The sequence below is a fragment of the Triticum aestivum genome, chromosome 7A, assembly GCF_018294505.1.
Source record: "Triticum aestivum cultivar Chinese Spring chromosome 7A, IWGSC CS RefSeq v2.1, whole genome shotgun sequence".
NCBI lineage: Eukaryota > Viridiplantae > Streptophyta > Magnoliopsida > Poales > Poaceae > Triticum > Triticum aestivum.
The window spans coordinates 363,278,770-363,300,864 of NC_057812.1; the positions used below are offsets into that span (position 1 = coordinate 363,278,770).

The 22,095-nt window shown below is 43.1% G+C and overlaps 1 protein-coding gene across 2 annotated transcripts; it reads left to right on the top strand.

The window, feature by feature from the left end:
* The first annotated feature begins 1,043 nt into the window (after positions 1–1,043).
* Positions 1,044–5,576, top strand: LOC123154873 (YTH domain-containing protein ECT1). Of its 2 annotated transcripts, none has more exons than XM_044573486.1 (9): positions 1,044–1,308; positions 2,123–2,196; positions 2,278–2,452; positions 2,987–3,063; positions 3,150–3,432; positions 3,558–3,625; positions 3,783–4,271; positions 4,486–4,698; positions 4,774–5,576. In XM_044573486.1, exons 1-9 carry the CDS (start codon positions 1,272–1,274, stop codon positions 5,128–5,130), a joined length of 1,773 nt encoding a protein of 590 aa, XP_044429421.1. In that variant the 5' UTR covers positions 1,044–1,271; the 3' UTR covers positions 5,131–5,576. The 2 variants fall into 2 exon arrangements, with proteins under 2 accessions (XP_044429421.1, XP_044429422.1); XM_044573487.1 differs by having other exon boundaries at positions 1,063–1,308; positions 3,786–4,271.
* Positions 5,577–22,095: the final 16,519 nt, after the last annotated feature.

The following is a 22,095-nucleotide window of genomic DNA, read 5'->3' on the forward strand; positions in this document are numbered from 1 at the left end:
TTCTAGATTTTTAATACGCACATTGCCATTAGAATTAGAATGAAGAGTAGTATAAGTACATGTATGTATCTAGGATGGGCCACTTAGTTTTCGGGCTCGAGGCGTCCGCCCCGCTCGCCTTGCCCTAGGACCGGGTCTAAAAGCTACCACATTCATTACGACATGACAACAAATTAAACAATTCATTAAATAAATCATGTCAAATGTGTAACAAATATCACATCCAAAATGACTATGTCAAATATTGCAATGAAAGGAAAAGACACAAAATCATGGCAACGCAGGTGTAACACACAACACACACTTGAAAATGACAAAAGTAACCAAGCTGCATAATGGGGCATGACGAGAATTACAAATACCCACACCCTGGACATGGCAAAAATCCTACATGGACACAAGCAAAAGGAGGAGCACAACAAAAATGAGGAAAAATTGCCCCTAATAAAGAAAAATTGTCGTGGCCGCCAAATGCCTCGTGTGATGATCTTTCGGCCTAAGCCACGATGCTTGCCACTGTAACACCGAAAAAATCGCAGATATGCTATTGTGTTCTTTCCCGCCGCAGTGACTACATGCAACCACATTGAAACCCTACCCCTCATCACCGTTATGTGCCGGCATCACCCAACCCCAACGAACGACGATGCAACTGCTGCCAAAGTGACGTCCGACATTTTTCTTTATTGGGGGAGTAAGTAGTTTTTTCACATTTTTCGTTTGGTACATATACATGAGTGAGACCTGCGAGGCAGGTTTTACTTTCACAAACCGGACCGGGATTGTGCGGGAGAACAGTAATCTGGTGCTACCGAGACTTAAATGCTACCGTGATACAAGCATCTGGGTCGTCGGATTCTTAGATCGGATGACATTTGATAATTGTTGGACCCGCTGGACCTACGCGCAATTTTTGGACTCTTTGGAAGATTTTTTTTGGAAATATTGCAGAGTCATTGAGAACCGTCCGATCTGAAAATCCGACGGTCCAGAAGTTCATATCACGGTAGCACCTAAGATAGCACTAGATATTTTCCCGGACAGAACAAGCCGGCACATGTCCGGTTTTTAAAGCCCGCGATGATTAGCGTGGCCGGACCTCTTCCTCCTCGTCTCGCGTACTCACCAGCGTCAAACCTGACGGTGGAAGGAAACCTCTCCTCGCCGACCACCGACGGCCTCCGTGTCTCCTCCAGCCGGAGCACGTAGCTACGCTAGCCATCTTTTCTCTCCTGCTTCGTCTCTCTCCTCCTCGCCCAATCTGCCGGAACATGGCGTTGAGCGGAGGAGATCCGTCCGGATTCGTCGGTAAGCCCTATCTTTGCTTTGGTAGCTCCAATTCGTCCCCGTGCTTCCCTCGCCGGGAGTGATTGAGGACGAATTTACACTCCTGTTTGTCTGGAGCCTTCTTCTGCTCCAGACCTCGCGGTGCTACGAGGGTGTTGGTTGTAACCCTAAACCGGAGCGCGTAATTGTGGTTTGTTTACCGAGAATTAGCACGTTTGGGGTACGCACCTACCGCTGCAAGGGAGGAATTCCTCCAATAACAACTTGGTTGTGCTGAATTGCTGTCTGCACGGTGCCCCGTGTAGGGGTCCGGAGATTAGTGCCTTTTTGCCAGCTGCGGATATAGCAAATGAGCAACATGATATAGGATGTATTAGCTCGACAATCGCCTCTACTCGTTGCTAACAGATTTTGTGTGGTAAAGGCTCATAAGTACTTTTAAGCCTGCCTGAAATTTGAGTTTGGTGGTTCACTGAATTAATTAGTTTTGCTACTGATACACTGAGCATCACAAAGCTATTTTACAGTCACATGGGTGTCTTGAGCAAAGGACATGGGTGTGACCAATGGTAAATAATTTGATAAGAGGTTGCTGGTAATTGCTTCAGAAGTACAAGCACTCTTTTTTTGCATGTGTCTTTAGGTTTGCAGTTTTTTCCTCTCAATAACTTAAGCAATCTGTCTCATGTGAAATACCTGTCAATCAAAGAGTGCTTTAGCATGTTGGTCGTACAATTCTCTGGCTTATATGATGCAATTTCAGTATGTACCATGGCAAAACTTTCTGGAAATTCCCCTTTTCAGCTTATGTGTGCATGCGCCTTCCTTTTTGTAGATTGCACAATTCTGCTGCAATCAGAAATTGTAGTCGATAATAACCCCTCCAAGAGTGTAAATACCAAAGAGCAGGTAATGTGCCTGTACAGTTTATTTTCTCCCCTTCTGTGCAAACATTGAAATATTACTGATAGTTGATCTTTGTTGCATCAGATTATTTCTATTACAGCTGAGAAAACAAGTGCTACTGATGCGCGTGGCTCTACCTCCTTAAAGTCACCAAAAGGTGCACAGGAGAAGGCTAATTTTTTGGGAAAAGGTGGAGAACAGCCTTATGTCTACCAGACCAATGTGTATGCACCACAGCCACAGACAGTCTATTCTGGAGGTTAGATTGCTATTATTTTCTGTGTACTAATAATGCTGATACTTATACATATTCTAAGCATCATTTGCACATTGCAGAGGCCAAAATACATACCCAGAACACTAAGGCCCATGCTTGGAATGGGTGTAAATTCCTACACCTGTATTTATTCTACAGATGTAAATTACCGGTCATAGCTAATTTTCCACCTGGAAACAAAACCACCAGTCTGGGCGTGTATCCTAAACTGTCCGAATACGATTGAAAACGCTAATCCAAGCGGGGCCTAAAGGGTCAAGTTTGCATTGTTGCCCACTATATTTGTTTTTTACTATCCATACAATTGATTTTTTTGCTTCACTGGTCTTCTTTGTTCACCACTGCTACCTCTGTAACTAAATATAAGATGTCTTATATTTAGTTACAGAGGTAGTAATATGAAGTCCTATTGAAGTGTTATATCTTGATTCTTACGAGGTTAGATGGTAGATTATTTGGTATATCCTTTTCATGGAATGCTTTTTTTATTTTGAATATTATTTTGATCTTCTGTAGGATACATCAATCCTTCAGGGCAATGGGAAGAGTATCCCTATTATGTGAGTATGGAAGGACTCCATTCTGCGTCACCTGTAAGTAGCTGGCTGTTGAACTTGTTTTACTTTCTTACTTATGTTTCCAAGTGTTTTTGCTGATGTAATTATACAATGTTAACTAGTCAATCATGCTATCTCCTGGGTATGCGAACAACCCCCAAATGATGTATGGAGCTTATTCTCCTGTTGCAACTGTTGAAGAGGGCCAGTCCTATTCCCCTATGCACTTCCCCTTCTCATGTCCTTACTATCAGCCACCGGCTTCTCTTAGTATGGGATACTCAAATTCTAGTACTGGAATGTCTCAAGGAGACCCTATGCTTCAGCAAGAGTACTTTCTTCCTGATGGTCTTCTCTATTCACCCACAACTGTGTACCACCAACCATTTGAGTCATACAACAGAGGTAAGTTCTGTATCTTTCAGTCTCCGGTATTATTCCAGGCAAAAGTATATTGACTGGAAGCAATATGTGTTGTTGTGATAGATCTGTCAGAGCCATTTCAAACTAATTGTGAGTTTCTTCCGCAGCGGCAACACAACCAAACAATGCTCCGGGATTATTTGGGCAAGGGAATGCACCATTGGTTTCTGGAATGGTATGTTGTCATGCAATTTGGACTGTTTGCACAAGCTTCCCTGGACACGTTCAGTTCAGTAAAAATGGGGCAGTTATTATTGGACCTCAACTTTGGTTATTTGTTAAGCTTACTGTGCCCTGAAATGTCCAGTATTGACTATGCATGTTATTTGCAGCAGCATGGATCAATGTATAATTCTGGATCCTACAAGGCACGCCAACAAGCTAGTAAATATGGAGGCATTACTCCTAATTGGGGTTCTGCTGGTCGTAGATTTAATAATTTCGACTACAACTCCAGTCAACAAAGGGGGAGCATGCCATTCAGTATCCAGAATGGTGCGCTGGAGTTTCTGAATGAGCAAAACCGTGGCCCACGTGCTGCAAAACCAAAGAAACAAGACAGAGAGAATTCTTTAGTAGATGACAAAAGCGAGAAAACCACTCAACTTATTGACAGTGAACTGTACAATTGTCCTGATTTTGCCACGGAGTACAAGGATGCGATTTTTTTTGTAATTAAATCATACACGGAGGACCATGTACATCGGAGCATTAAGTACAATGTTTGGGCCAGCACAGCTAGTGGCAATAGAAAGCTGGATTCAGCTTATCGTGCGGCCAAACAGAAAGAAGACCATTGCCGTGTTTTCTTGTTCTTCTCGGTAAGACCAGCCCCTTTCTTTTTATAGTTTATATGTTTGTGTTGATGTAAAGATGAGGCTGAGAATGATGCATTGGATCTATGTACTCCCTCTGTAAACTAATATAAGACGTTTTAGATAGTGATCTGAAACATCTTATATTAGTTTACAGAGGGAGTACATGGTTTGTGTCTTTAGAGATGTGAAATTTATTCTGATTCATAACTGCTTATAGGTTAATGGCAGTGGTCAGTTCTGTGGTGTTGCTGAGATGATTGGACCTGTTGACTTTGACAGAAGTGTTGATTATTGGCAGCAAGACAAGTGGAGTGGCCAGTTTCCTGTGAAGTGGCACATTATTAAGGATGTCCCAAACACCCTACTCCGGCACATCACACTTGAGAATAATGACAACAAACCTGTAACAAATAGCAGGGACACCCAGGAGGTAAAAACAATCGAGTTTTTATGGGGAATACTTGAAAAGGAGAGGATATGTTAACCAAATGAACAACTCATGCAGGTCAAGCTAGAGTATGGTCTCCAGATGCTAAGCATATTCAAGAATCATGAGGCCGAGACAAGCATTGTGGAGGACTTCTACTTCTATGAGCAACGGGAGAAAGCCTTGAAGGAAAATAGACGTCAGCAGCAGCCTGGCAGCGCAGAGTCCCTGAAGCCAACAGACGCTAAGGCTGTAGGGAATTCTGTTACTCATATCGCGGACTCATTTTCTCGGAGTGTCCAGCTGAAAGAAATTGAGAAAAGTGATAACAAACGTGATGGTGCCATCTCAATGAATGATGCACAGACAGCTACCATCAAGGCCGAAGAAAGCAACGCAAACAAAACTAAAGGTCCTGTGGAGGAGAGCAGTTGATTTATCTTCTGCCATTTACTAGTTTGGAGCAGCTATGATTTGATGCTCGTCTGGAGTTGAGAAGGGAAAAAGATGCCGATTCGAGTTCAGGCGTGGGCTGCTGCTGCTTCAGTTGTGAACATCATAGTCCTTATTTCGCCTCCACTTAGGTTATTATAGTTTCAATATCATAGTTCCAAAATTCTTGTTCGTGGATCCTTGCTTCCGTGTTCTTTCTTGTTTTCTTCTCTTTATTTTTTACTTGTGTTGTGTTGTGAATGCTGTTCAGTTTTAGTGGCCTTCTCATCTCCTTTTGGTTTACCCGTCTATCATAAATGCTGTCGAGTTTTAGTGGTACCTGCATCGTGTTGTGAATGATGTTCCCTTCTACTAGTGTTTTAGCCGTAAGAAGGGACGGATTTATGCATCAATAACATTCCATAATCTACAGCTCTGTGATAGTTTCATCTCTATGCCTCCTATCTTTTCTCATTCTCATTACGTTATAATCCTGTTATTCTCTTGTTGTTCAGCTGTGCCCCTTTATTGGTCAGGATGCTTCCTAATATTCGTTGAAAATTTTGTGTTGCTGCTTGAGCCATATGAGATGAGATTTTCATACACGGCGGTACTAAAATATATTTGCCATAGCATGTATTTGAGATAACATTATTTGTTCTCTAATTGCTTATTTTAGTTGCAGTTTCATACAAAAGAATATAGTGAGCGTGCACATGCAACACACATTTCAATTAATTGCGACCATATATTCACGATCTAGCATCATATGCATAGAGTAAAGACGCCTAATTATCTCAGTATGTCATGATACACTAACAAGTTCTTGTGCAACATCAAGGATTCATGTTGTCTACGGCTTCATTCTCAATATGAGTAGATGCACCAAGAATCCTTTTCTTACCTCGCAACTATCCTCTATGAAAACCATAGGTCATTATCTTGAGAGTTTTCATGAGGTAGAATTCAAAAAGGTAGCAATATGAAATACTCGCCATGCAAATTGGTTGGTTCAATTCTTTCTTGTTTCAAGAGTGCATAAAACCAAAAGCCAAATAACCAGAGAGACATGCTATATTGAAACTAATGGAAAGCATGTCCGTGAGTGCATAAAACCAAAATCCAAATAACCAGGGAGACACGCTACATTGGAAACTAGTTGAAATCATGCACTTTTGATTTGCATGCTTTCTTGTCTATGGGACAGCCGCTTTGAAAGCAGCCTACAGTGACAATTGTTCTTTGCAAAATCAAGGACTTGCTCGCTCCTACTCCCTCCTTCCGGAATTAGTTGGCGCTCAAACAGATGTATCTAGCCGTTCGAGCATTATCTAATTCCGGATGGAGATACTAGTAAACATGCACGTGCCTTTTCTCAATAGACAAATATGACATCATATATATCTTGAGATAACTAAATATAGAAATCTTTACTACTTAAAAAGAATGTAAGGTTTCCATTTCACCTTTCTTCCCACCGTCCCTTTATCCAACCTTCCATGTATATGATAATCAATCACCTTAATTTACTTACCTTCTGAACTAATTTCACTTTAATTTCCTTACCAAACTAATACTCAAAATATAAGATAATTCACGGTTAGAATTTGATGAACATTTATTTGCACAATCGCATTATTATTGACAGATAAACCACAAACTAACGTACTAGAATATTTATATCCCGTTGCAACGCACGAGCATTGTTCTAGTTTCTTAAAAAAAGCTATGCCAGCCACATCTGAATTCCCTTCTAATTCTTGCAACCTCATTTGAAATCTCAACAAATTAAAGTACTTTATGCATATTCAGGAGTAACAGAATAGTTCAACTCCGTGTATCATGAATACAGAATCATAACTGCGAGACCATACCATATTGTATTTACAAAAATATTTCCAAGTGAAAACATGCTTTAATAAAGGGGATTTCTATTTCCGTGCCCCTCCTTCCTTAGTTGTGCTCAGTTTTGCCCCACCCATCTAACATTTCTCACTTCCTCCTCCTCTACTCTCCTCCGCCTTACAAAAGGCCAAACAGTGTCATGCTATCGGGTCAAAGACATTGACCGTTACTTCACCCGGTACTGACACGTGGGACCATTGAAATGCTGACAGGTTTTTTTGAGGATATGAAATGTTGACAGGTGGGAGTGTCTAGTGGATGGCTGGGTCATTTGTCTAGAAAGGGGGACGCAATCTCTCTCTCTTCCTCTCCCTCTCTCTCCCACATCCCCCCGTAGCCTGAGCAACCCACCTCTACCCCCTCCCCACCCCCAATCCTGTAGCCGATGTCGGCGATGACGACACCATTGGAGATGTTTTGTGCCGGCGATGTTGTCTTACTAGAGAAGTGCAAGGAGATCTGCTCCTGATTTCCAAGCACCAAAACTCTGGTGCAGCATGCGTTGCAATTGTTGATAGATGCGAGGATGGATGAGACCCGGCGGATAATTCCAGATCGATTCAAGGGGGTGACTTGTATCGGGGTTTTCGTCTAGACGATGCGTGAGTCAATGGAGTCACCGGATCCTCAACAGCGAGCTCGCTGGTATTCATACCGGTTTCGACGTGGCCCGCCGGATCCATAGGTCAAACAAGGTCTCGCTGGTATTCCAGGGTGATCTACATGCAGCCTCCCCCTAATATGTCTCTAGACATAATTATGCCTGATAATGTAGATGAGTTTCTGAGGACCGTCGAAAGGCCTGCGCCCGACGAAGAGAAAATGGTGGAGGAGGATGAGGATGAGGACGAGGATTGGTTGTCAAAGCCTGCTCCGGCCACCGATGTGCAGATGGTGTAGGAGGATGAGTATGCAGAGGAGGATAGGTGGCCGCTTATCGTAAAGCCTGTGACGGAAGCCGGCGACATTTTAGGGGTTCTCACGTACAAAGCGAAGCCGGAGGATAGGTGGCTGTTCATAGTTGTGTAATTGCAATTGTCATATAATGGAATCTCTTTTGTTTACCGACGATTGTTGCAATGTTGTGGATCCGATATGTGGATGCTACCTCATGTACTGAACTTTGTTTTGTTTATCATCGATTGTTCCAGTGTTGTGGATCCGAGATGTGGAAGCTACATCATGTATTGAAGTTTGTTTTGTTTATTGTTGACTGTTCCAATGTTGTGGATTCAAGATGTGGAAGCTTACCTCATGTACTGAAATTCATAATGTGCAAGCTAAAAATATAGCAAGAACACTCTGAAATTTCTCACACTTTCTTCACAAAAAGTCACCGTGGGCACTAGGAAAAGGAAGAAATAACTTTTTAACCAAACCTGTGATACGTCCATTTTGCATCATGCTTTTATATTGATATTTATTGCATTATGGGCTGTTATTACACATTATATCACTACTTATGCCTATTCTCTCTTATTTTATAAGGTTTACATGAAGAGGGAGAATGGCGGCAGCTGGAATTCTGGACTGGAAAAGGAGCAAATATTGGAGACCTATTCTACACAACTCCCAAAGTCCTGAAACTTCATGGAGCATGTTTTTGGAATATATAAAAAATATTGGGCGAAGAAAATACCAGAGGAGGGCCACCAGCCAACCACAAGGGTGGAGGGCGCGCCCCCGTCCTTGTGGGTCCCCTGGTAGGCCTCCGGTGCCCATCTTTGGCTATATGGTGTGTTTTGACCTGAAAAAAAATCAGAAGGAAGCTTTTGGGACGAAGCGCCGCCATCTCGAGGCGGAACCTGGGCAGAACAAATCTAGGGCTCCGGCGGAGCTGTTCTGCCGGGAAAACATCCCTCCGGGAGGGGGAAATGGAAGCCATCGTCATCACCAACAATCCTCTCATCGAGAGGGGGTCAATCTCCATCAACATCTTCACTAGCACCATCTCCTCTCAAACCCTAGTTCATCTCTTGTATTTGATCTTGGTCCCAAAACCTCAGATTGGTACCTGTGGGTTGCTAGTAGTGTTGATTACTCGTTGTAGTTGATGCTAGTTGGTTTACCCGATGGAAGATTATATTTTCAGATCCTTAATGATAATTAATACTCCTCTGATCTTGATTATGAATATGCTTTGTGAGTAGTTACGTTTGTTCCTGAGGACATGGGAGAAGTCTTGTTATAAGTAATCATGTGAATTTGGTATTCGTTCGATATTTTGATGAGATGTATGTTGTCTTTCCTCTAGTGGTGTTATGTGAACATCGAATACATGACACTTCACCATTATTTGGGCCTAGGGGAAGGCATTGGGAAGTAATAAGTAGATGATGGGTTGCTGGAGTGACAGAAGCTTAAACCCTAGTTTATGCGTTGCTTCATAAGGGGCTGATTTGGATCCATATGTTTCATGCTATGGTTAGGTTTACCTTAATTCTTCTTTCGTAGTTGCGGATGCTTGCGAGAGAGGTTAATTATAAGTGGGAGGCTTGTCCAAGGAAGGGCAGAACCTAAGCACCGGTCCACCCACATATCAAATTATCAAAGTAACGAATGCGAATCATACGAGTATGATGAAAACTAGCTTGACAGTAATTCCCATGTGTCCTCGGGAGCGCTTTGCTTTATATAAGAGTTTGTCCAAGCTTGTACTTTGCTACAAAAAGGATTGGGCCACCTTGATGCACCTTAGTTACTTTTATTACTTGTTACCCATTACAATTTATCTTATCACAAAACTATATGTTACCGACAATTTCAGTGCCTGCAGAGAATACCTTGCTGAAAACCACTTGTCATTTCCTTTTGCTCCTCGTTGGGTTTGACACTCTTACTTATCGAAATGACTACGATAAATCCCCTATACTTGTGGGTCATCAACATGCAAACTTTTTTTTTGGAATTATTGATCAGAATGGTAAAACCCTTGCCAGTGCCAAAAATGGACATGTTATCATGTACGATGCCATGGAGATTCCCATGGGCATGGTTATATGAAATAGACCATTTTTTAAGTTTTTGATATTGCGAGTGTATCATTTTCCCACAAGCTAGCGCACATGAAAGGCCCCAATGCAAAAATGATTCCAATTTTTGAGTCTTTTCTCGTTTTCTATTATTTCTTTCAAATTAGTGTCAAAATTGCATGGGTGACTAATAATATAAATTGGTTGGGAATTTAACCTTTCTTTGTGGCTACTGCCTACATTTCTAATGTGTAAGCTAGAAATTATTTTCCACAATTTATAGGGCCAAACTAGAGTAAACTTGTAGTTCAAATTTGAATTGCTTGACGTAAATTGCTAGAAATTCAATAAATCCATGATATATAGCAAAAGCACTCTGAAATGTAGGCAGTTGGAACCCATCTGGTCTACTTTAGGTGAAATTTAAAGGGCACAATTTACAATCTTATTTGTGACACTTGCTTTAGAAAAAAGTCATCTTGGGCACAAGGAAAAAAGGAAAAATAACTTTGAATTTGTGGTATTGGCAGTTTATCATTTTTCCCACAAGCTAGTGCACATAAAAGGTTCCCATGCAAAATAATTTAATTTTTGAGGCTTTTTACATTTTTTTTAATTTCTTCTAGATTGTTTCCAAAATTGCAAGGATTACTAATCATATAAAGTTTTTTGGAACTTGACCTTTGTTTGTGGCTACTACCTTAATTCCTAATGTGCAAGCTAGAAATTACTTTCTAGATTTTATAGAACCAAACTAGAGCACACTTGTAGTTCAAATTTCAATTACTTGATGTAAATCGCTAGAAATTCCATAAATCAATGAAATATAGAAAAGTACTACGAAATTCATGAAAATTTAGCAATTGGTATCCCACGTGGTCCACTTTATGTGAAAACTGAAAGGGCACATTTTGCAATCTTATTTCTGACACTTGCTTCACAAAAAAAATTCATTTTGGACACCCATTTTATGATTTGTACACATATTCAAACAAAATTCATACAAATCATGATTCATTCCACGTGCATGCAAACAACTCAAATACACTCCAATTTTGGCATACGAGATTTATACAAATCATAATTTATTCGAATAACATGACAACTTCTGTGACGCGGAGCATCCCAAGGTCATCCCCATGGACCTACCATCGTCTCACCAAGTGCCTAGCGGACCCATGACACGAGCACGTGCAAGAGCTCTCGAAACCGACGTGACATCTCTCCTCTCACATTTCCACTTCGATGCACATGAGACATGGCTACTACCTCAAATGGAGACATTGTGCATACTCAGGTACCAAGTAGCTAGCCATGGAGAAGCTAAGGAGCAAGAAGGATCGGGAGCGGAAGATATGCATGAAGATAGAGAAGAAATCAGCCAAGTCCCAGGCTGGCCGGATGATTCGGACGAGGTCCCGGATGATCCAGACTCAGCCCGTATGATCCGGACCCCAGCCTGGACAATCCGGACAATTGAAGACCCGAGAGCAACAGGAGATGCCCTGAAGCCGGATCATCCAGACCCAGTCCTGGATCATCCGGACATACCCGAACTTCCAGACCAGGACCCGGACATCCGGACCTCCCGCAGCCCCCTCGACACAGCCGGACGATCCGGACGCCGACCCGGATCATCCGGACCCCCGAAGCTCGGATCATCCGGACCAACATCCGGATCATCCGGACCGTGCCTACGTGCATGATGTTGGACCGAGGCCCATGTACCCCTTCGCCCCCTTTGCTTATATAAACGACTCCTCCTCTACTTTTCTAGGGTTAGCATTGGTTTAGCTCATTTTAGAGATAGAGCATTGCTCATCCACATCGGATCTACTCCACGAGAGAGAGCACGGCCCCTCTTCAGAGAAGATCCCTTTGGATTCAAGACCTCCTTGCGGAGAAGATCATCAAGACATCCTCACGGAGAAGACCGTTACCTTTTTTATCGTCCCTAGTTGACCGTGTACCGTATGATCTATTATGTACTCGAGGATCTAGCAAATGTGTGACTATTTCTTGTTGGTTTAGTGATTCTCTCGTGTATTCCCTTGTGTTTCTCCTCGTTTTCTCCCTCGTGTTCTTCGTGTTCATCGCGGGATCCGCTCCTTTCATGAAAGATCGCCCCCTAGGGTTTCTTCCCTACATCATCTTGGTATCTAGAGCCACGTTGATCATGATTTCGGACCCTCCCCGTTGTGTTTCTAGCCTTGTTTTTGTTGTTTTTCGTCCTAATTCGAAAATCCCCACAAAAATAGCCCCCAAATTTTTTCTTGTGATTTGTGAGTTTTGATAATGTTTTGTTGGTTTTGATTTGTCAATTTGTTGTGTTGCAAGTGGATCTTACCTTCCCCCACCATCTCCACCTTGCAATCCACCCAAAAATCCGCAAAATCATCGAATTTGCCACGATTTTCACGTTCTTCCCGAGCCTTTTCCCGAGCGATTTGACCAGCCCGGATCATCCGGATCCGCCTGGATCATACGACTCCTGGCCCGGATCATCCGGCTACCCCTGACAAAACTGCATTTCCTGCAGTTTTAATACACCGCTGCCCACGCCTTCGCATACACCCCTCGACCACCACCACCAAACTTCCAACGACACTCTCGATACATCCACCACTTGACCGCTACCAACTCCGACACTTTTTATCGCTTTTGGTTTTGAGAATTTGAGTTGTGGTTCAACATTTCCTAGGGTGTTTTGGCTAACTAGGAATGGTTCGACATCGACATCACCGCCGCTCATCTTCGTCACGGACGCGTCCTCAACAAGGACCTTACCGGTAACCTCATCTTGGGTTCGTGACACCCTCAACCGTAAGCAAGGACGGTAACTTCACGACATCTTTGTCCACCCCTTGCCATTACATTGATAGCCACATTAGCCTTATCTTTTTGCGTAGCTTACCCATCGAGACTAGCCTTTGAGTATTGTCGGCAACGTGACTTGTGCACATTAGTGATCATAGTTCCCATAGCATACATACATCATTGGTGCATATCTTGGTATCATCTCTTGTGTCACAAGCTTGTCATCGCATACACAATTGCTATCTTGGTTCATGAAGCATTACATGGGAAAAGAGCTCAATACACAAAGAGCCAAACAAGCTTTTAAGCAAAAGGAAAAGATAAGCAAAAAGCTTATAAGCAAGAACCATAGCATCATACAACATTAAGATTATCATACTAGATCATCTTGGATCAGATCATCGAAACACCATACATAGAGCATACTTGGGATAGAAGTCACTGCATTTTTGCTTATTAGGTTGTGCACAAGTTCATATCCGCCTTTTGTGCAATCGTGCTAGCATCTCTCTAGTGTTGTGCAACACGAGCATTTTCGTGGATTCCACATTTTGGCTCATCCTTGGTTGCACAGCCCCACTTATCTCTTTGCGTGTGTGTTTCCGTGTACCTTCCATTGCTTGGTCTACTTGTTGCATTTGCAAATTTGCGAATCTTTTCCAACATTATTGAATCTTGCTTACTTTCACATCAAATTTTGTGCCACCATCCTAACCAAGCTCCACCATAAGATTTTACGTGTGCAGGTGTGAGAAACCGACGAGAATTGGTACCAATTATGCTATTTCCTTGTCCACATTGGAGTGATCATTAATCCACCTTCAACTTCGGTCAAGGTACATTTGGTATTCGTTCTTCGCTTTCTACCACTCACATTTTTCTCTTGGAATGATGGATAGGCCAAGTACTTCTACCAAGCCACTCTTCATTGAGCACGACGACGACATGAACTCCTACGTCACCAAGAGCCACCTCTTTGGTGCACAACGTGCTTTGCATCAAGAGCAACAAGCAATGAGTGAATGCATCGACAACCTCGCCGCCGACTTGCGACTCTCCGAGCAATGTATAAGGGACTACTTCGACAACAAGCTCGATGATCACAAGCAAGAGAACGACACAAGAATGGACGAGATTCGCGCTTTGTTGCTCAACCGCTCTTCTTCCACTTCGTCCTCATCAAGAAGGAGCCACTCAAGTCGTCACTCTGACTTCACCCTCTCCGGCTCAAGTACACTGACATCGAACACTCTTCGACGTGCCGCGCACAACGATCGTCAAGCAAGCCTCAATCCTCTACGCGACACCAACTCTCAAGAGCACTGACAACGCCAAACCCAAGAGGCTTTTGCGCAAGCACAAGAGCGGCAACACCAATGCCAACATGAAGAGGAAGAGAGAGCGCGTCTACACCAAGAAGCACAAGATGCCGAGGCACAATGTCAAGCGCAACAATTGTGAGATGCTCAAGCACTTGAGGCGCAACAAGCCCTCCAAGATTCAAGTCGAGCCATAGCCAACCGAGGCCGACAAGCTCGTGCACATGAAGAAGCATTTCGTGAAGAAGCTCATGAACAAAGATTTCAAGGTCGCGTGCATCGTCAAGTTCCTCACGTTCCTCCTCAAGCTCGACAAGCCTCTCCACAAGCCCCTCAAGGACATCAAGTTCATCAAGAGCATGAAGACAATGGGAATCCTCCACAACAAGAGCAACATGAGGTTGACAACCCTCCTCACCAAGAGCAACACGAGCTTAACAATCATCAACAACATGGGCGTTATCATCCCCGACCCCAACACAATGAAGAGCAACGCTACGGCAAGCTAAAGTTCACCATGACCAAGTTCAATGGAAGCAACGATCCCGAATAGTACCTTTCATGGGCATTGAAGGTCGACAAAATCTTCCGCTTGCACAACTATGACGAAGAGAAGAAGATCGCGATGGCATCCCTTGAGTTCCAAGACTATGTCCTCATTTGGTGGGAACAAGTAATCGAGCGCCGAGAGGCAAGAGGTGAACCACCCATCACTACGTGGACGCAAATGAAGGATGTCATGAGAGCACGCTTTGTGCATACCTACTACAACTGCGACCTCTTTAAGAAACTCCAACTACTCAAGCAAGGAACCAAGAGCGTTGAAGAGTACTACAGGGAGATGGAGATTGCCATGATACGAGCCAATGTCACGGAAGATGATGAACAAACTATGGCACGTTTCTTGAATGGACTTAATCACCCTATCAAGAATAATGCTGACTTCCAACCATACTCGAACCACATCGAGCTAGTGCATCAAGCTACCAAAGCGGAACGCCAAGTGCAAGATGATTTCAAGTATGCCAAGTTCTCATCCAAGTCATATGGTTTCTCCAACACCCAAGCTTCAACGACTCCAACACCTTCTACATCAACAAAGCCTTCTCCAAGCAACGTCGACAAGTCGAGTTACAAGAAAGCTTCGTCAACTACAAGTCATCCTACTACAACGAGCAACTTCAAGCCGAGAGATTCATCATCATCTACCCCAACCAATGAGATCGTCAAGACAAGTTCCTTCAAATGCTTCACATGTGGAGGCCGAGGCCACAAGTCCTATGAGTGCACCAACAAGTGGACCATGATCCTCAACGACGACGACACTTATGACTCAATGAGTGAAGGAGAAATGGATGTTCTTGAGCAAGTCGCCATGCACCGGCAAGTGAACGATGAAGAGGAACACGTCTTTTGCGATGAAGATTCAGGTCCCGCTCTTGTTATCTCCAAGGTCTTGACTCTCCAACATCACCAAGAAGAAGACCAACGATGCCACATCTTTCATACCAAGGCCGACATCAATGGATGATCCATCAAGGTCATCATCGATGGAGGGAGTTGTCATAACCTCGCAAGTGAAGAACTTTGCTCCAAGCTCCAATTGCCCAAGACGAAGCACCCACATCCTTACAAAGTTCAATGGCTTAGCGACTCCGGCACTATCCAAGTCGAGCATCGAGTACAAGTCTCCTTCAAAATCGGCGCCTACGAAGACACTTTGGAGTGCGACGTTGTTCCAATGACCGTTTGCCACCTTCTTCTTGAACGCCCATGGCAATTTGATAGAGGTGTCATTCACAATGGCCGAACAAACCACTACATCTTCAAAATGAAAGGAAAGGAGTACGTACTTTGCCCCATGTCTTCAAGCCAAGTGATCGCCGACAAGCAAGCCACCCATCGTGGAGAGAATAGTGAGAGAGCGAGCCACCAAAAAGAGAGTGAGCGCCACAAGCCCAAATCGAGCACCTCCACGATGAGAGAAAAGAAGAACTTAGTTCTATTTGCCACCAAAAGTGAGATAAGAGGAGTGTGTGAGAACCCATCTAGTGTGATACACTATGTCCTTTTATGCAAGGACAATGCAACACAAGCTAACACCTCTCACGCTCTACCTTTAGTGTTGTCTTCTCTTTTGCATGAGTTTCAAGATGTTTTTCCCGACGAGCTACCTCCGGGACTACCTCCACTACGAGGCATCGAGCACCGCATCGACCTCATCCCCAGAGCACCTCTTCCGAACAAAGCCCCCTACCGCGTCAACCCCAAAGAAACCAAAGAAATACAAAGGCAAGTAAAGCATCTCATAGACCATGGACATGTGCATGAAAGTTTGAGCCCTTGTGCCGTCCTGGTCATTCTTGTGCCAAAAAGAGAAGGTAGCTTTCGCATCTGCTCTGATTGTAGACCTATCAATGCTATCTCCGTTCGCTATAGGTATCCCATTCCATGCCTTGATGATATGCTTGATGAACTTAGTGGTGCCACTATATTCTCCAAGATTGATCTTAAAAGTGGTTACTATCAAATCCGCATACAAGAGGGTGATGAATGGAAACCCGCTTTCAAAACCAAGTTTGGGTTGTATGAGTGGTTAGTCATGCCTATGGGTCTATCGGAAGCACCGGATACTTTTATGCGTCTTATGAATCATGTATTTCGCCCTTACATTGGTGTGTTTGTTGTGGTCTACTTCGATGATATCCTTGTTTATAGAAAATCTCTTCAAGATCATGTCACCCATGTTCGAACCATTTTGTAAACTCTTTGAAACAAGCATCTCTTTGCTAACATGGAAAAGTGCCTTTTCGGCGTTGATAAGCTCGTTTTCTTGGGTTTTGTTGTTTCCTCTAAGGGTATTCATGTTAATGACTCTAAGATCAATGCTATTAAAACTTGGCCCCAACCAACCAATTTGCAACAAGTGCGTAGCTTCCTTGGTCTAGCCGGTTTCTACCGTAGATTTGTGAAGGACTTTAGCACCATCGCTTCACCTTTGCATGCTTTGAGCAAGAAAAATGCGCATACATGGATTCTATCTTGTTTCATGGCCTCAAGCCATCTGTCGGAATCTGGGCTCATCATCGCTTCCTCATAGTTCGTAGGTTCATCATGGTCTAGTAACATGACTTCCAGAATAGGATTACCGTACCACTCTGGTGCGGATCGTATTCTGGTTGACCTACAAGGTTCGGTAGTAACTTGATCTGAAGTTTCATGATCATCATCATTAACTTCCTCACTAATTGGTGTAGGCATCACTAGAACTGATTTCAGTGATGAGCTACTTTCCAATTCGATAGAAGGTACAATTACCTCACCAAGTTGTACTTTCCTCCCACTCACTTCTTTCGAGAGAAATTCCTTCTCTAGAAAGGATCCACTCTTAGCAACAAAGATCTTGCCTTCGGATCTGTGATAGAAGGTGTACCCAATAGTTTCTTTTGGGTATCCTATGAAGACGCACTTCTCCGATTTGGGTTTGAGCTTATCAGGCTGAAACTTTTTCACATAAGCATCACAACCCCAAACTTTAAGAAACGACAGCTTAGGTTTCTTGCTAAACCACAGTTCATATGGTGTCGTCTCAACATATTTTTAGACGGTGCCCTATTTAACGTGAATGCAGATGTCTCTAATGCATAACCCCAAAACGATAGTGGTAAATCGATAAGAGACATCATAGATCGAACCATATATAATAATGTACGGTTATGACGTTCGGACACACCATTACACTGTGGTGTTCCAGGTGGCGTGAGTTGCGAAACTATTCCACATTGTTTCAAGTGAAGGCCAAACTCGTAACTCAAATATTCGCCTCCGCGATTAGATCGTAGAAACTTTATTTTTTGTTACGATAATTCTCAACTCCACTCTGAAATTCTTTGAACTTTTCAAATGTTTCAGACTTGTGTTTCATTAAGTAGATATACCCATATATGCTAAAATCATCTGTGAAGGTCAGAAAATAATGATGCCCGCCGCGAGCCTCAACACTCATCGGACCACATACATCGGTAGGTATTATTTCCAATAAGTCAGTGGCTCGCTCCATTGTTTCGGAGAACGGAGTCTTAGTCATCTTGCCCATGAGGCATGGTTCACAAGCATCAAATGATTCATAATCAAGTGATTCCAAAAGTCCATCTGCATGGAGTTTCTTCATGCGCTTTACACCAATATGACCTAAACGGTAGTGCCACTAGTATGTTGCACTATCATTATCAACTTTGCATATTTTGGCATCAATATCATTAATATTTGTATCACTACGATCGAGATTCAATAAACCATTCACCTTGGGTGTATGACCACAGAAGGTTTTATTCATGTAAATAGAATAACAATTATTCTTTGACTTAAATGAATAACCGTATTGTAATAACATGATCCAATCATATTACGCTCAACGGAAACACCAAATAACATTTATTTTAGGTTCAACACTAATCCCGAAGGTAAAGGGAGTGTGCGATGGTGATCTTATCAACCTTGGAATCATTTCCAACACATATCGTCACCTCGCCCTCAACTAGTCTTTATTCATTTTGTAACTCATGTTTAGAGTTACTAATCATAGCAACTGAACTAGTATCAAATACCCAGGGGCTACTATGAACACTAGTAAAGTACACATCAATAACATGTATATGATATATACTTTTGTTCACTTTGTCATCCTTCTTATCCGCCAAGTATTTGGGGCAGTTCCGCTTCCAGTGACCATTTCCTTTGCAATAGAAGCACTCAGTTTCAGGCTTGGGTCTAGCTTTGGGCTTCTTCATGGGAGTGGCAACTTGCTTGCCATTCTTCTTGAAGTTTCCTTTCTTTCCCTTGCCCTTTTACTTGAAGCTAGTGGTCTTGTCAACCATCAACATTTGATGCTTTTCTTGATTTCTACCTTCGTTGATTTCAGCATCACGAAGAGCTCGGGAATCGTTTTTGTCATCCCTCACATATTATAGTTCATCACGAAGTTCCAGTAACTTAGTGATAGTGACTAGATAACTCTGTCAATCACTATCTTATCTAGAAGATAAACTCCCACTTGATTCAAGTGATTGTAGTACTCGGACATTCTGAGCACATGCTCACTGGTTGAGCTATTCTCCTCCATCTTGTAGGCAAAATAATTGCAGAGGTCGCATACCTCTTGACTCGGGCATGAGTCTGAAATACCAATTTCTGCTCTTGGAACATCTTATATGCTCCTTGTCGTTCAAAATGTTTTTGAAGTCCCGGTTCTAAGCCGTAAAGTATGGCACACTAAACTATCAAGTAGTCATCAGACTGAGCTTGCCAAACGCTCATAACCTCTGCATCTGCTCCTGCAATAGGTCTGTCACCAAGTTGTGCATCAAGGACATAATTCTTCTGTGTAGCAATGAGGATAATCCTCAGATCACGAACCTAGTCCGTGTCATTGCTACTATCATCTTTCAACTTATTTTTCTCTAGGAACATATCAAAAATAAGATAGGGGAGCTATGCGCAAGCTTATTGATCTACCACATATATGCAAAAACTATTAGGACTAAGTTCATGATAAATTAAAGTTCAATTAATCATATTACTTAAGAACTCCCACTTAGATAGACATCCCTCTAGCCATCTAAATGATCACGTGATCCATATCAACTAAACCATGTCCGACCGTCACGTGAGATGGAGTACTTTTCAATGGTGAACATAACTATGTTGATCATATCTACTATATGATTCACGCTCGACCTCTCGGTCTCAGTGTTCCGAGGCCGTATCAGCATATGCTAGGCTCGTCAAGTTTAACCCGAGTATTCTGCGTGTGCAAAACTGGCTTGCACCCGTTATATGTGAACGTAGAGCTTACCACACCCGATCATCACGTGGTGTCTCGGCACAAAGAACTGTAGCAACGGTGCATACTCAGGGAGAACACTTATACCTTGAAATTTAGTGAGGGATCATCTTATAATGCTACCTCCGTACTAAGCAAAATAAGATGCATAAAAGATAAACATCACATGCAATCAAAGTAAGTGATATGATATGGTCATCATCATCTTGTGCCTTTGATCTCCATCTCCAAAGCACCGTCATGATCACCATCGTCACCGGCTTGACACCTTGATCTCCATCATAGCATCATTCTCGTCTCGCCAACTATTGCTTCTATGACTATCGCTACCGCTTAGTGATAAAGTAAAGCAATTACATGGCGATTGCATTTCATACAATAAAGCGACAACCATATGGCTCCTGCCAGTTGCCGATAACTGTTACAAAACATGATCATCTCATACAACAATTTATATATCATCACGACTTGACCATATCACATCACAACATGCCTTGCAAAAACAAGTTAGACGTCCTCTACTTTGTTGTTGCAAGTTTTACGTGGCTGCTACAGGCTTCTAGCAAGAACCTTTCTTACCTACATATCAAAATCACAATGATTTTTCGTCAAGTGTGCTGTTTTAACCTTCAACAAGGACCGGGCGTACTCAAACTCGATTCAACTAAAGCTGGAGAAATAGACACCCGCTAGCCACCTGTGTGCGAAGCACGTAGGTAGAACCAGTCTCATGAACGCGGTCATGTAATGTTGGTCCGGGCCGCTTCATCCAACAATACCGCCGAATCAAAGTAAGACGTTGCTGGTAAGCAGTATGACTATTATCGCCCATAACTCATTGTGTTCTACTCGTGCATATAACATCAATGCATAGACGTGGCTCGGATACCACTGTTGGGGAATGCAGTATTTCAAAAAATTTACCTATGATCACACAAGATCCATCTAGGAGATGCATAGCAACGAGCGGGGAGAGTGTGTCCATGTACCCTCGTAGACCGAAAGCAGAAGCATTTAGTAACGTGGTTGATTTAGTTGAACGTCTTCGCGATCCAACAGATCCAAGTATCGAACGTACAACACCTCTGCGTTCAGCACACGTTCAACTTGGTCGTCCCTCGAGCTCTTGATCCAGTTGAGGACGAGGGAGAGTTCTGTCAGCATGACGGCGTGGTGACAGTGATGATGAAGTTACCGGCGTAGGGCTTCGCCTAAGCACTACGATGATATGACCGAGGTGTTAACTATGGAGGGGGGTGCCGCACACGGCTAGGAACAATTGATGTGTGTTCTAGGGGTGCCCTCCCCACGTATATAAAGGAGGGAGAGGAAGGGAGGCAGCCTAGGGCGCTCCCAAGTAGGAGGAATCCTACTTGGCCCCCTAGTCCAATTCGGTTCCCCCTTACCATATTTGGACAAGGGGGAAAGGAAGGAGGGGGGAGGGGAAGGAAGTAGGAGTCTTACCTCATACTTTCCTTTTCCTCCTCTCCTTTCCCTTTCTCCCCACATGGCTAGCCCTATAGGGGGCGCACCAGCCCCTTGTGGGCTGGTGTGTTCCCTTACTTGGCCCATTAAGCCCATATCTTTGCCGGGGGTTGCCTGGAACCCCTTTCGGTGACCGGGTATCACCCAGAACACATCCGATGTCCAAATACCATCGTCATATATATGAACCTTTACCTATCGACCATTTCGAGACTCCTCTTCATGTCCGCGATCTCATCCGGGACTCTAAACAAACATTGGTCATCAAATCACATAACTCATAATATAAATCATCATCGAACGTTAAGCGTGCGGACCCTACGGGTTCAAGAACTATGTAGACATGACCGAGACATATCTCTGGTCGATAACCAATAATGGAACCTAGATGCTCATATTGGCTCCTACGTATTCTACGAAGATCTTTATTGGTCAAACTGCATAACAACATACGTATGTTACTTGCCTGAGATTCGATCGTCGGTATCCTCATACCTAGTTCAATCTCATTTCTTTACTTGTTCCGTAATGCATCATCCCGTGGCTAACTCATTAGTCACATTGCTTGCAAGGCTTATAGTGATGTGCATTACCGAGAGGGCCCAGAGATACCTCTCCAATACACGGA

Coding starts and splice junctions, on each gene's coding strand:
- LOC123154873 (XM_044573486.1), top strand. CDS start 1,272: ATGGCGTTGAGCGGAGGAGATCCGTCCGGATTCGTCG. Junction 2,197..2,277: donor GTGTAAATACCAAAGAGCAG/GTAATGTGCCTG, acceptor TTGTTGCATCAG/ATTATTTCTATTACAGCTGA. Junction 4,272..4,485: donor GTGTTTTCTTGTTCTTCTCG/GTAAGACCAGCC, acceptor AACTGCTTATAG/GTTAATGGCAGTGGTCAGTT.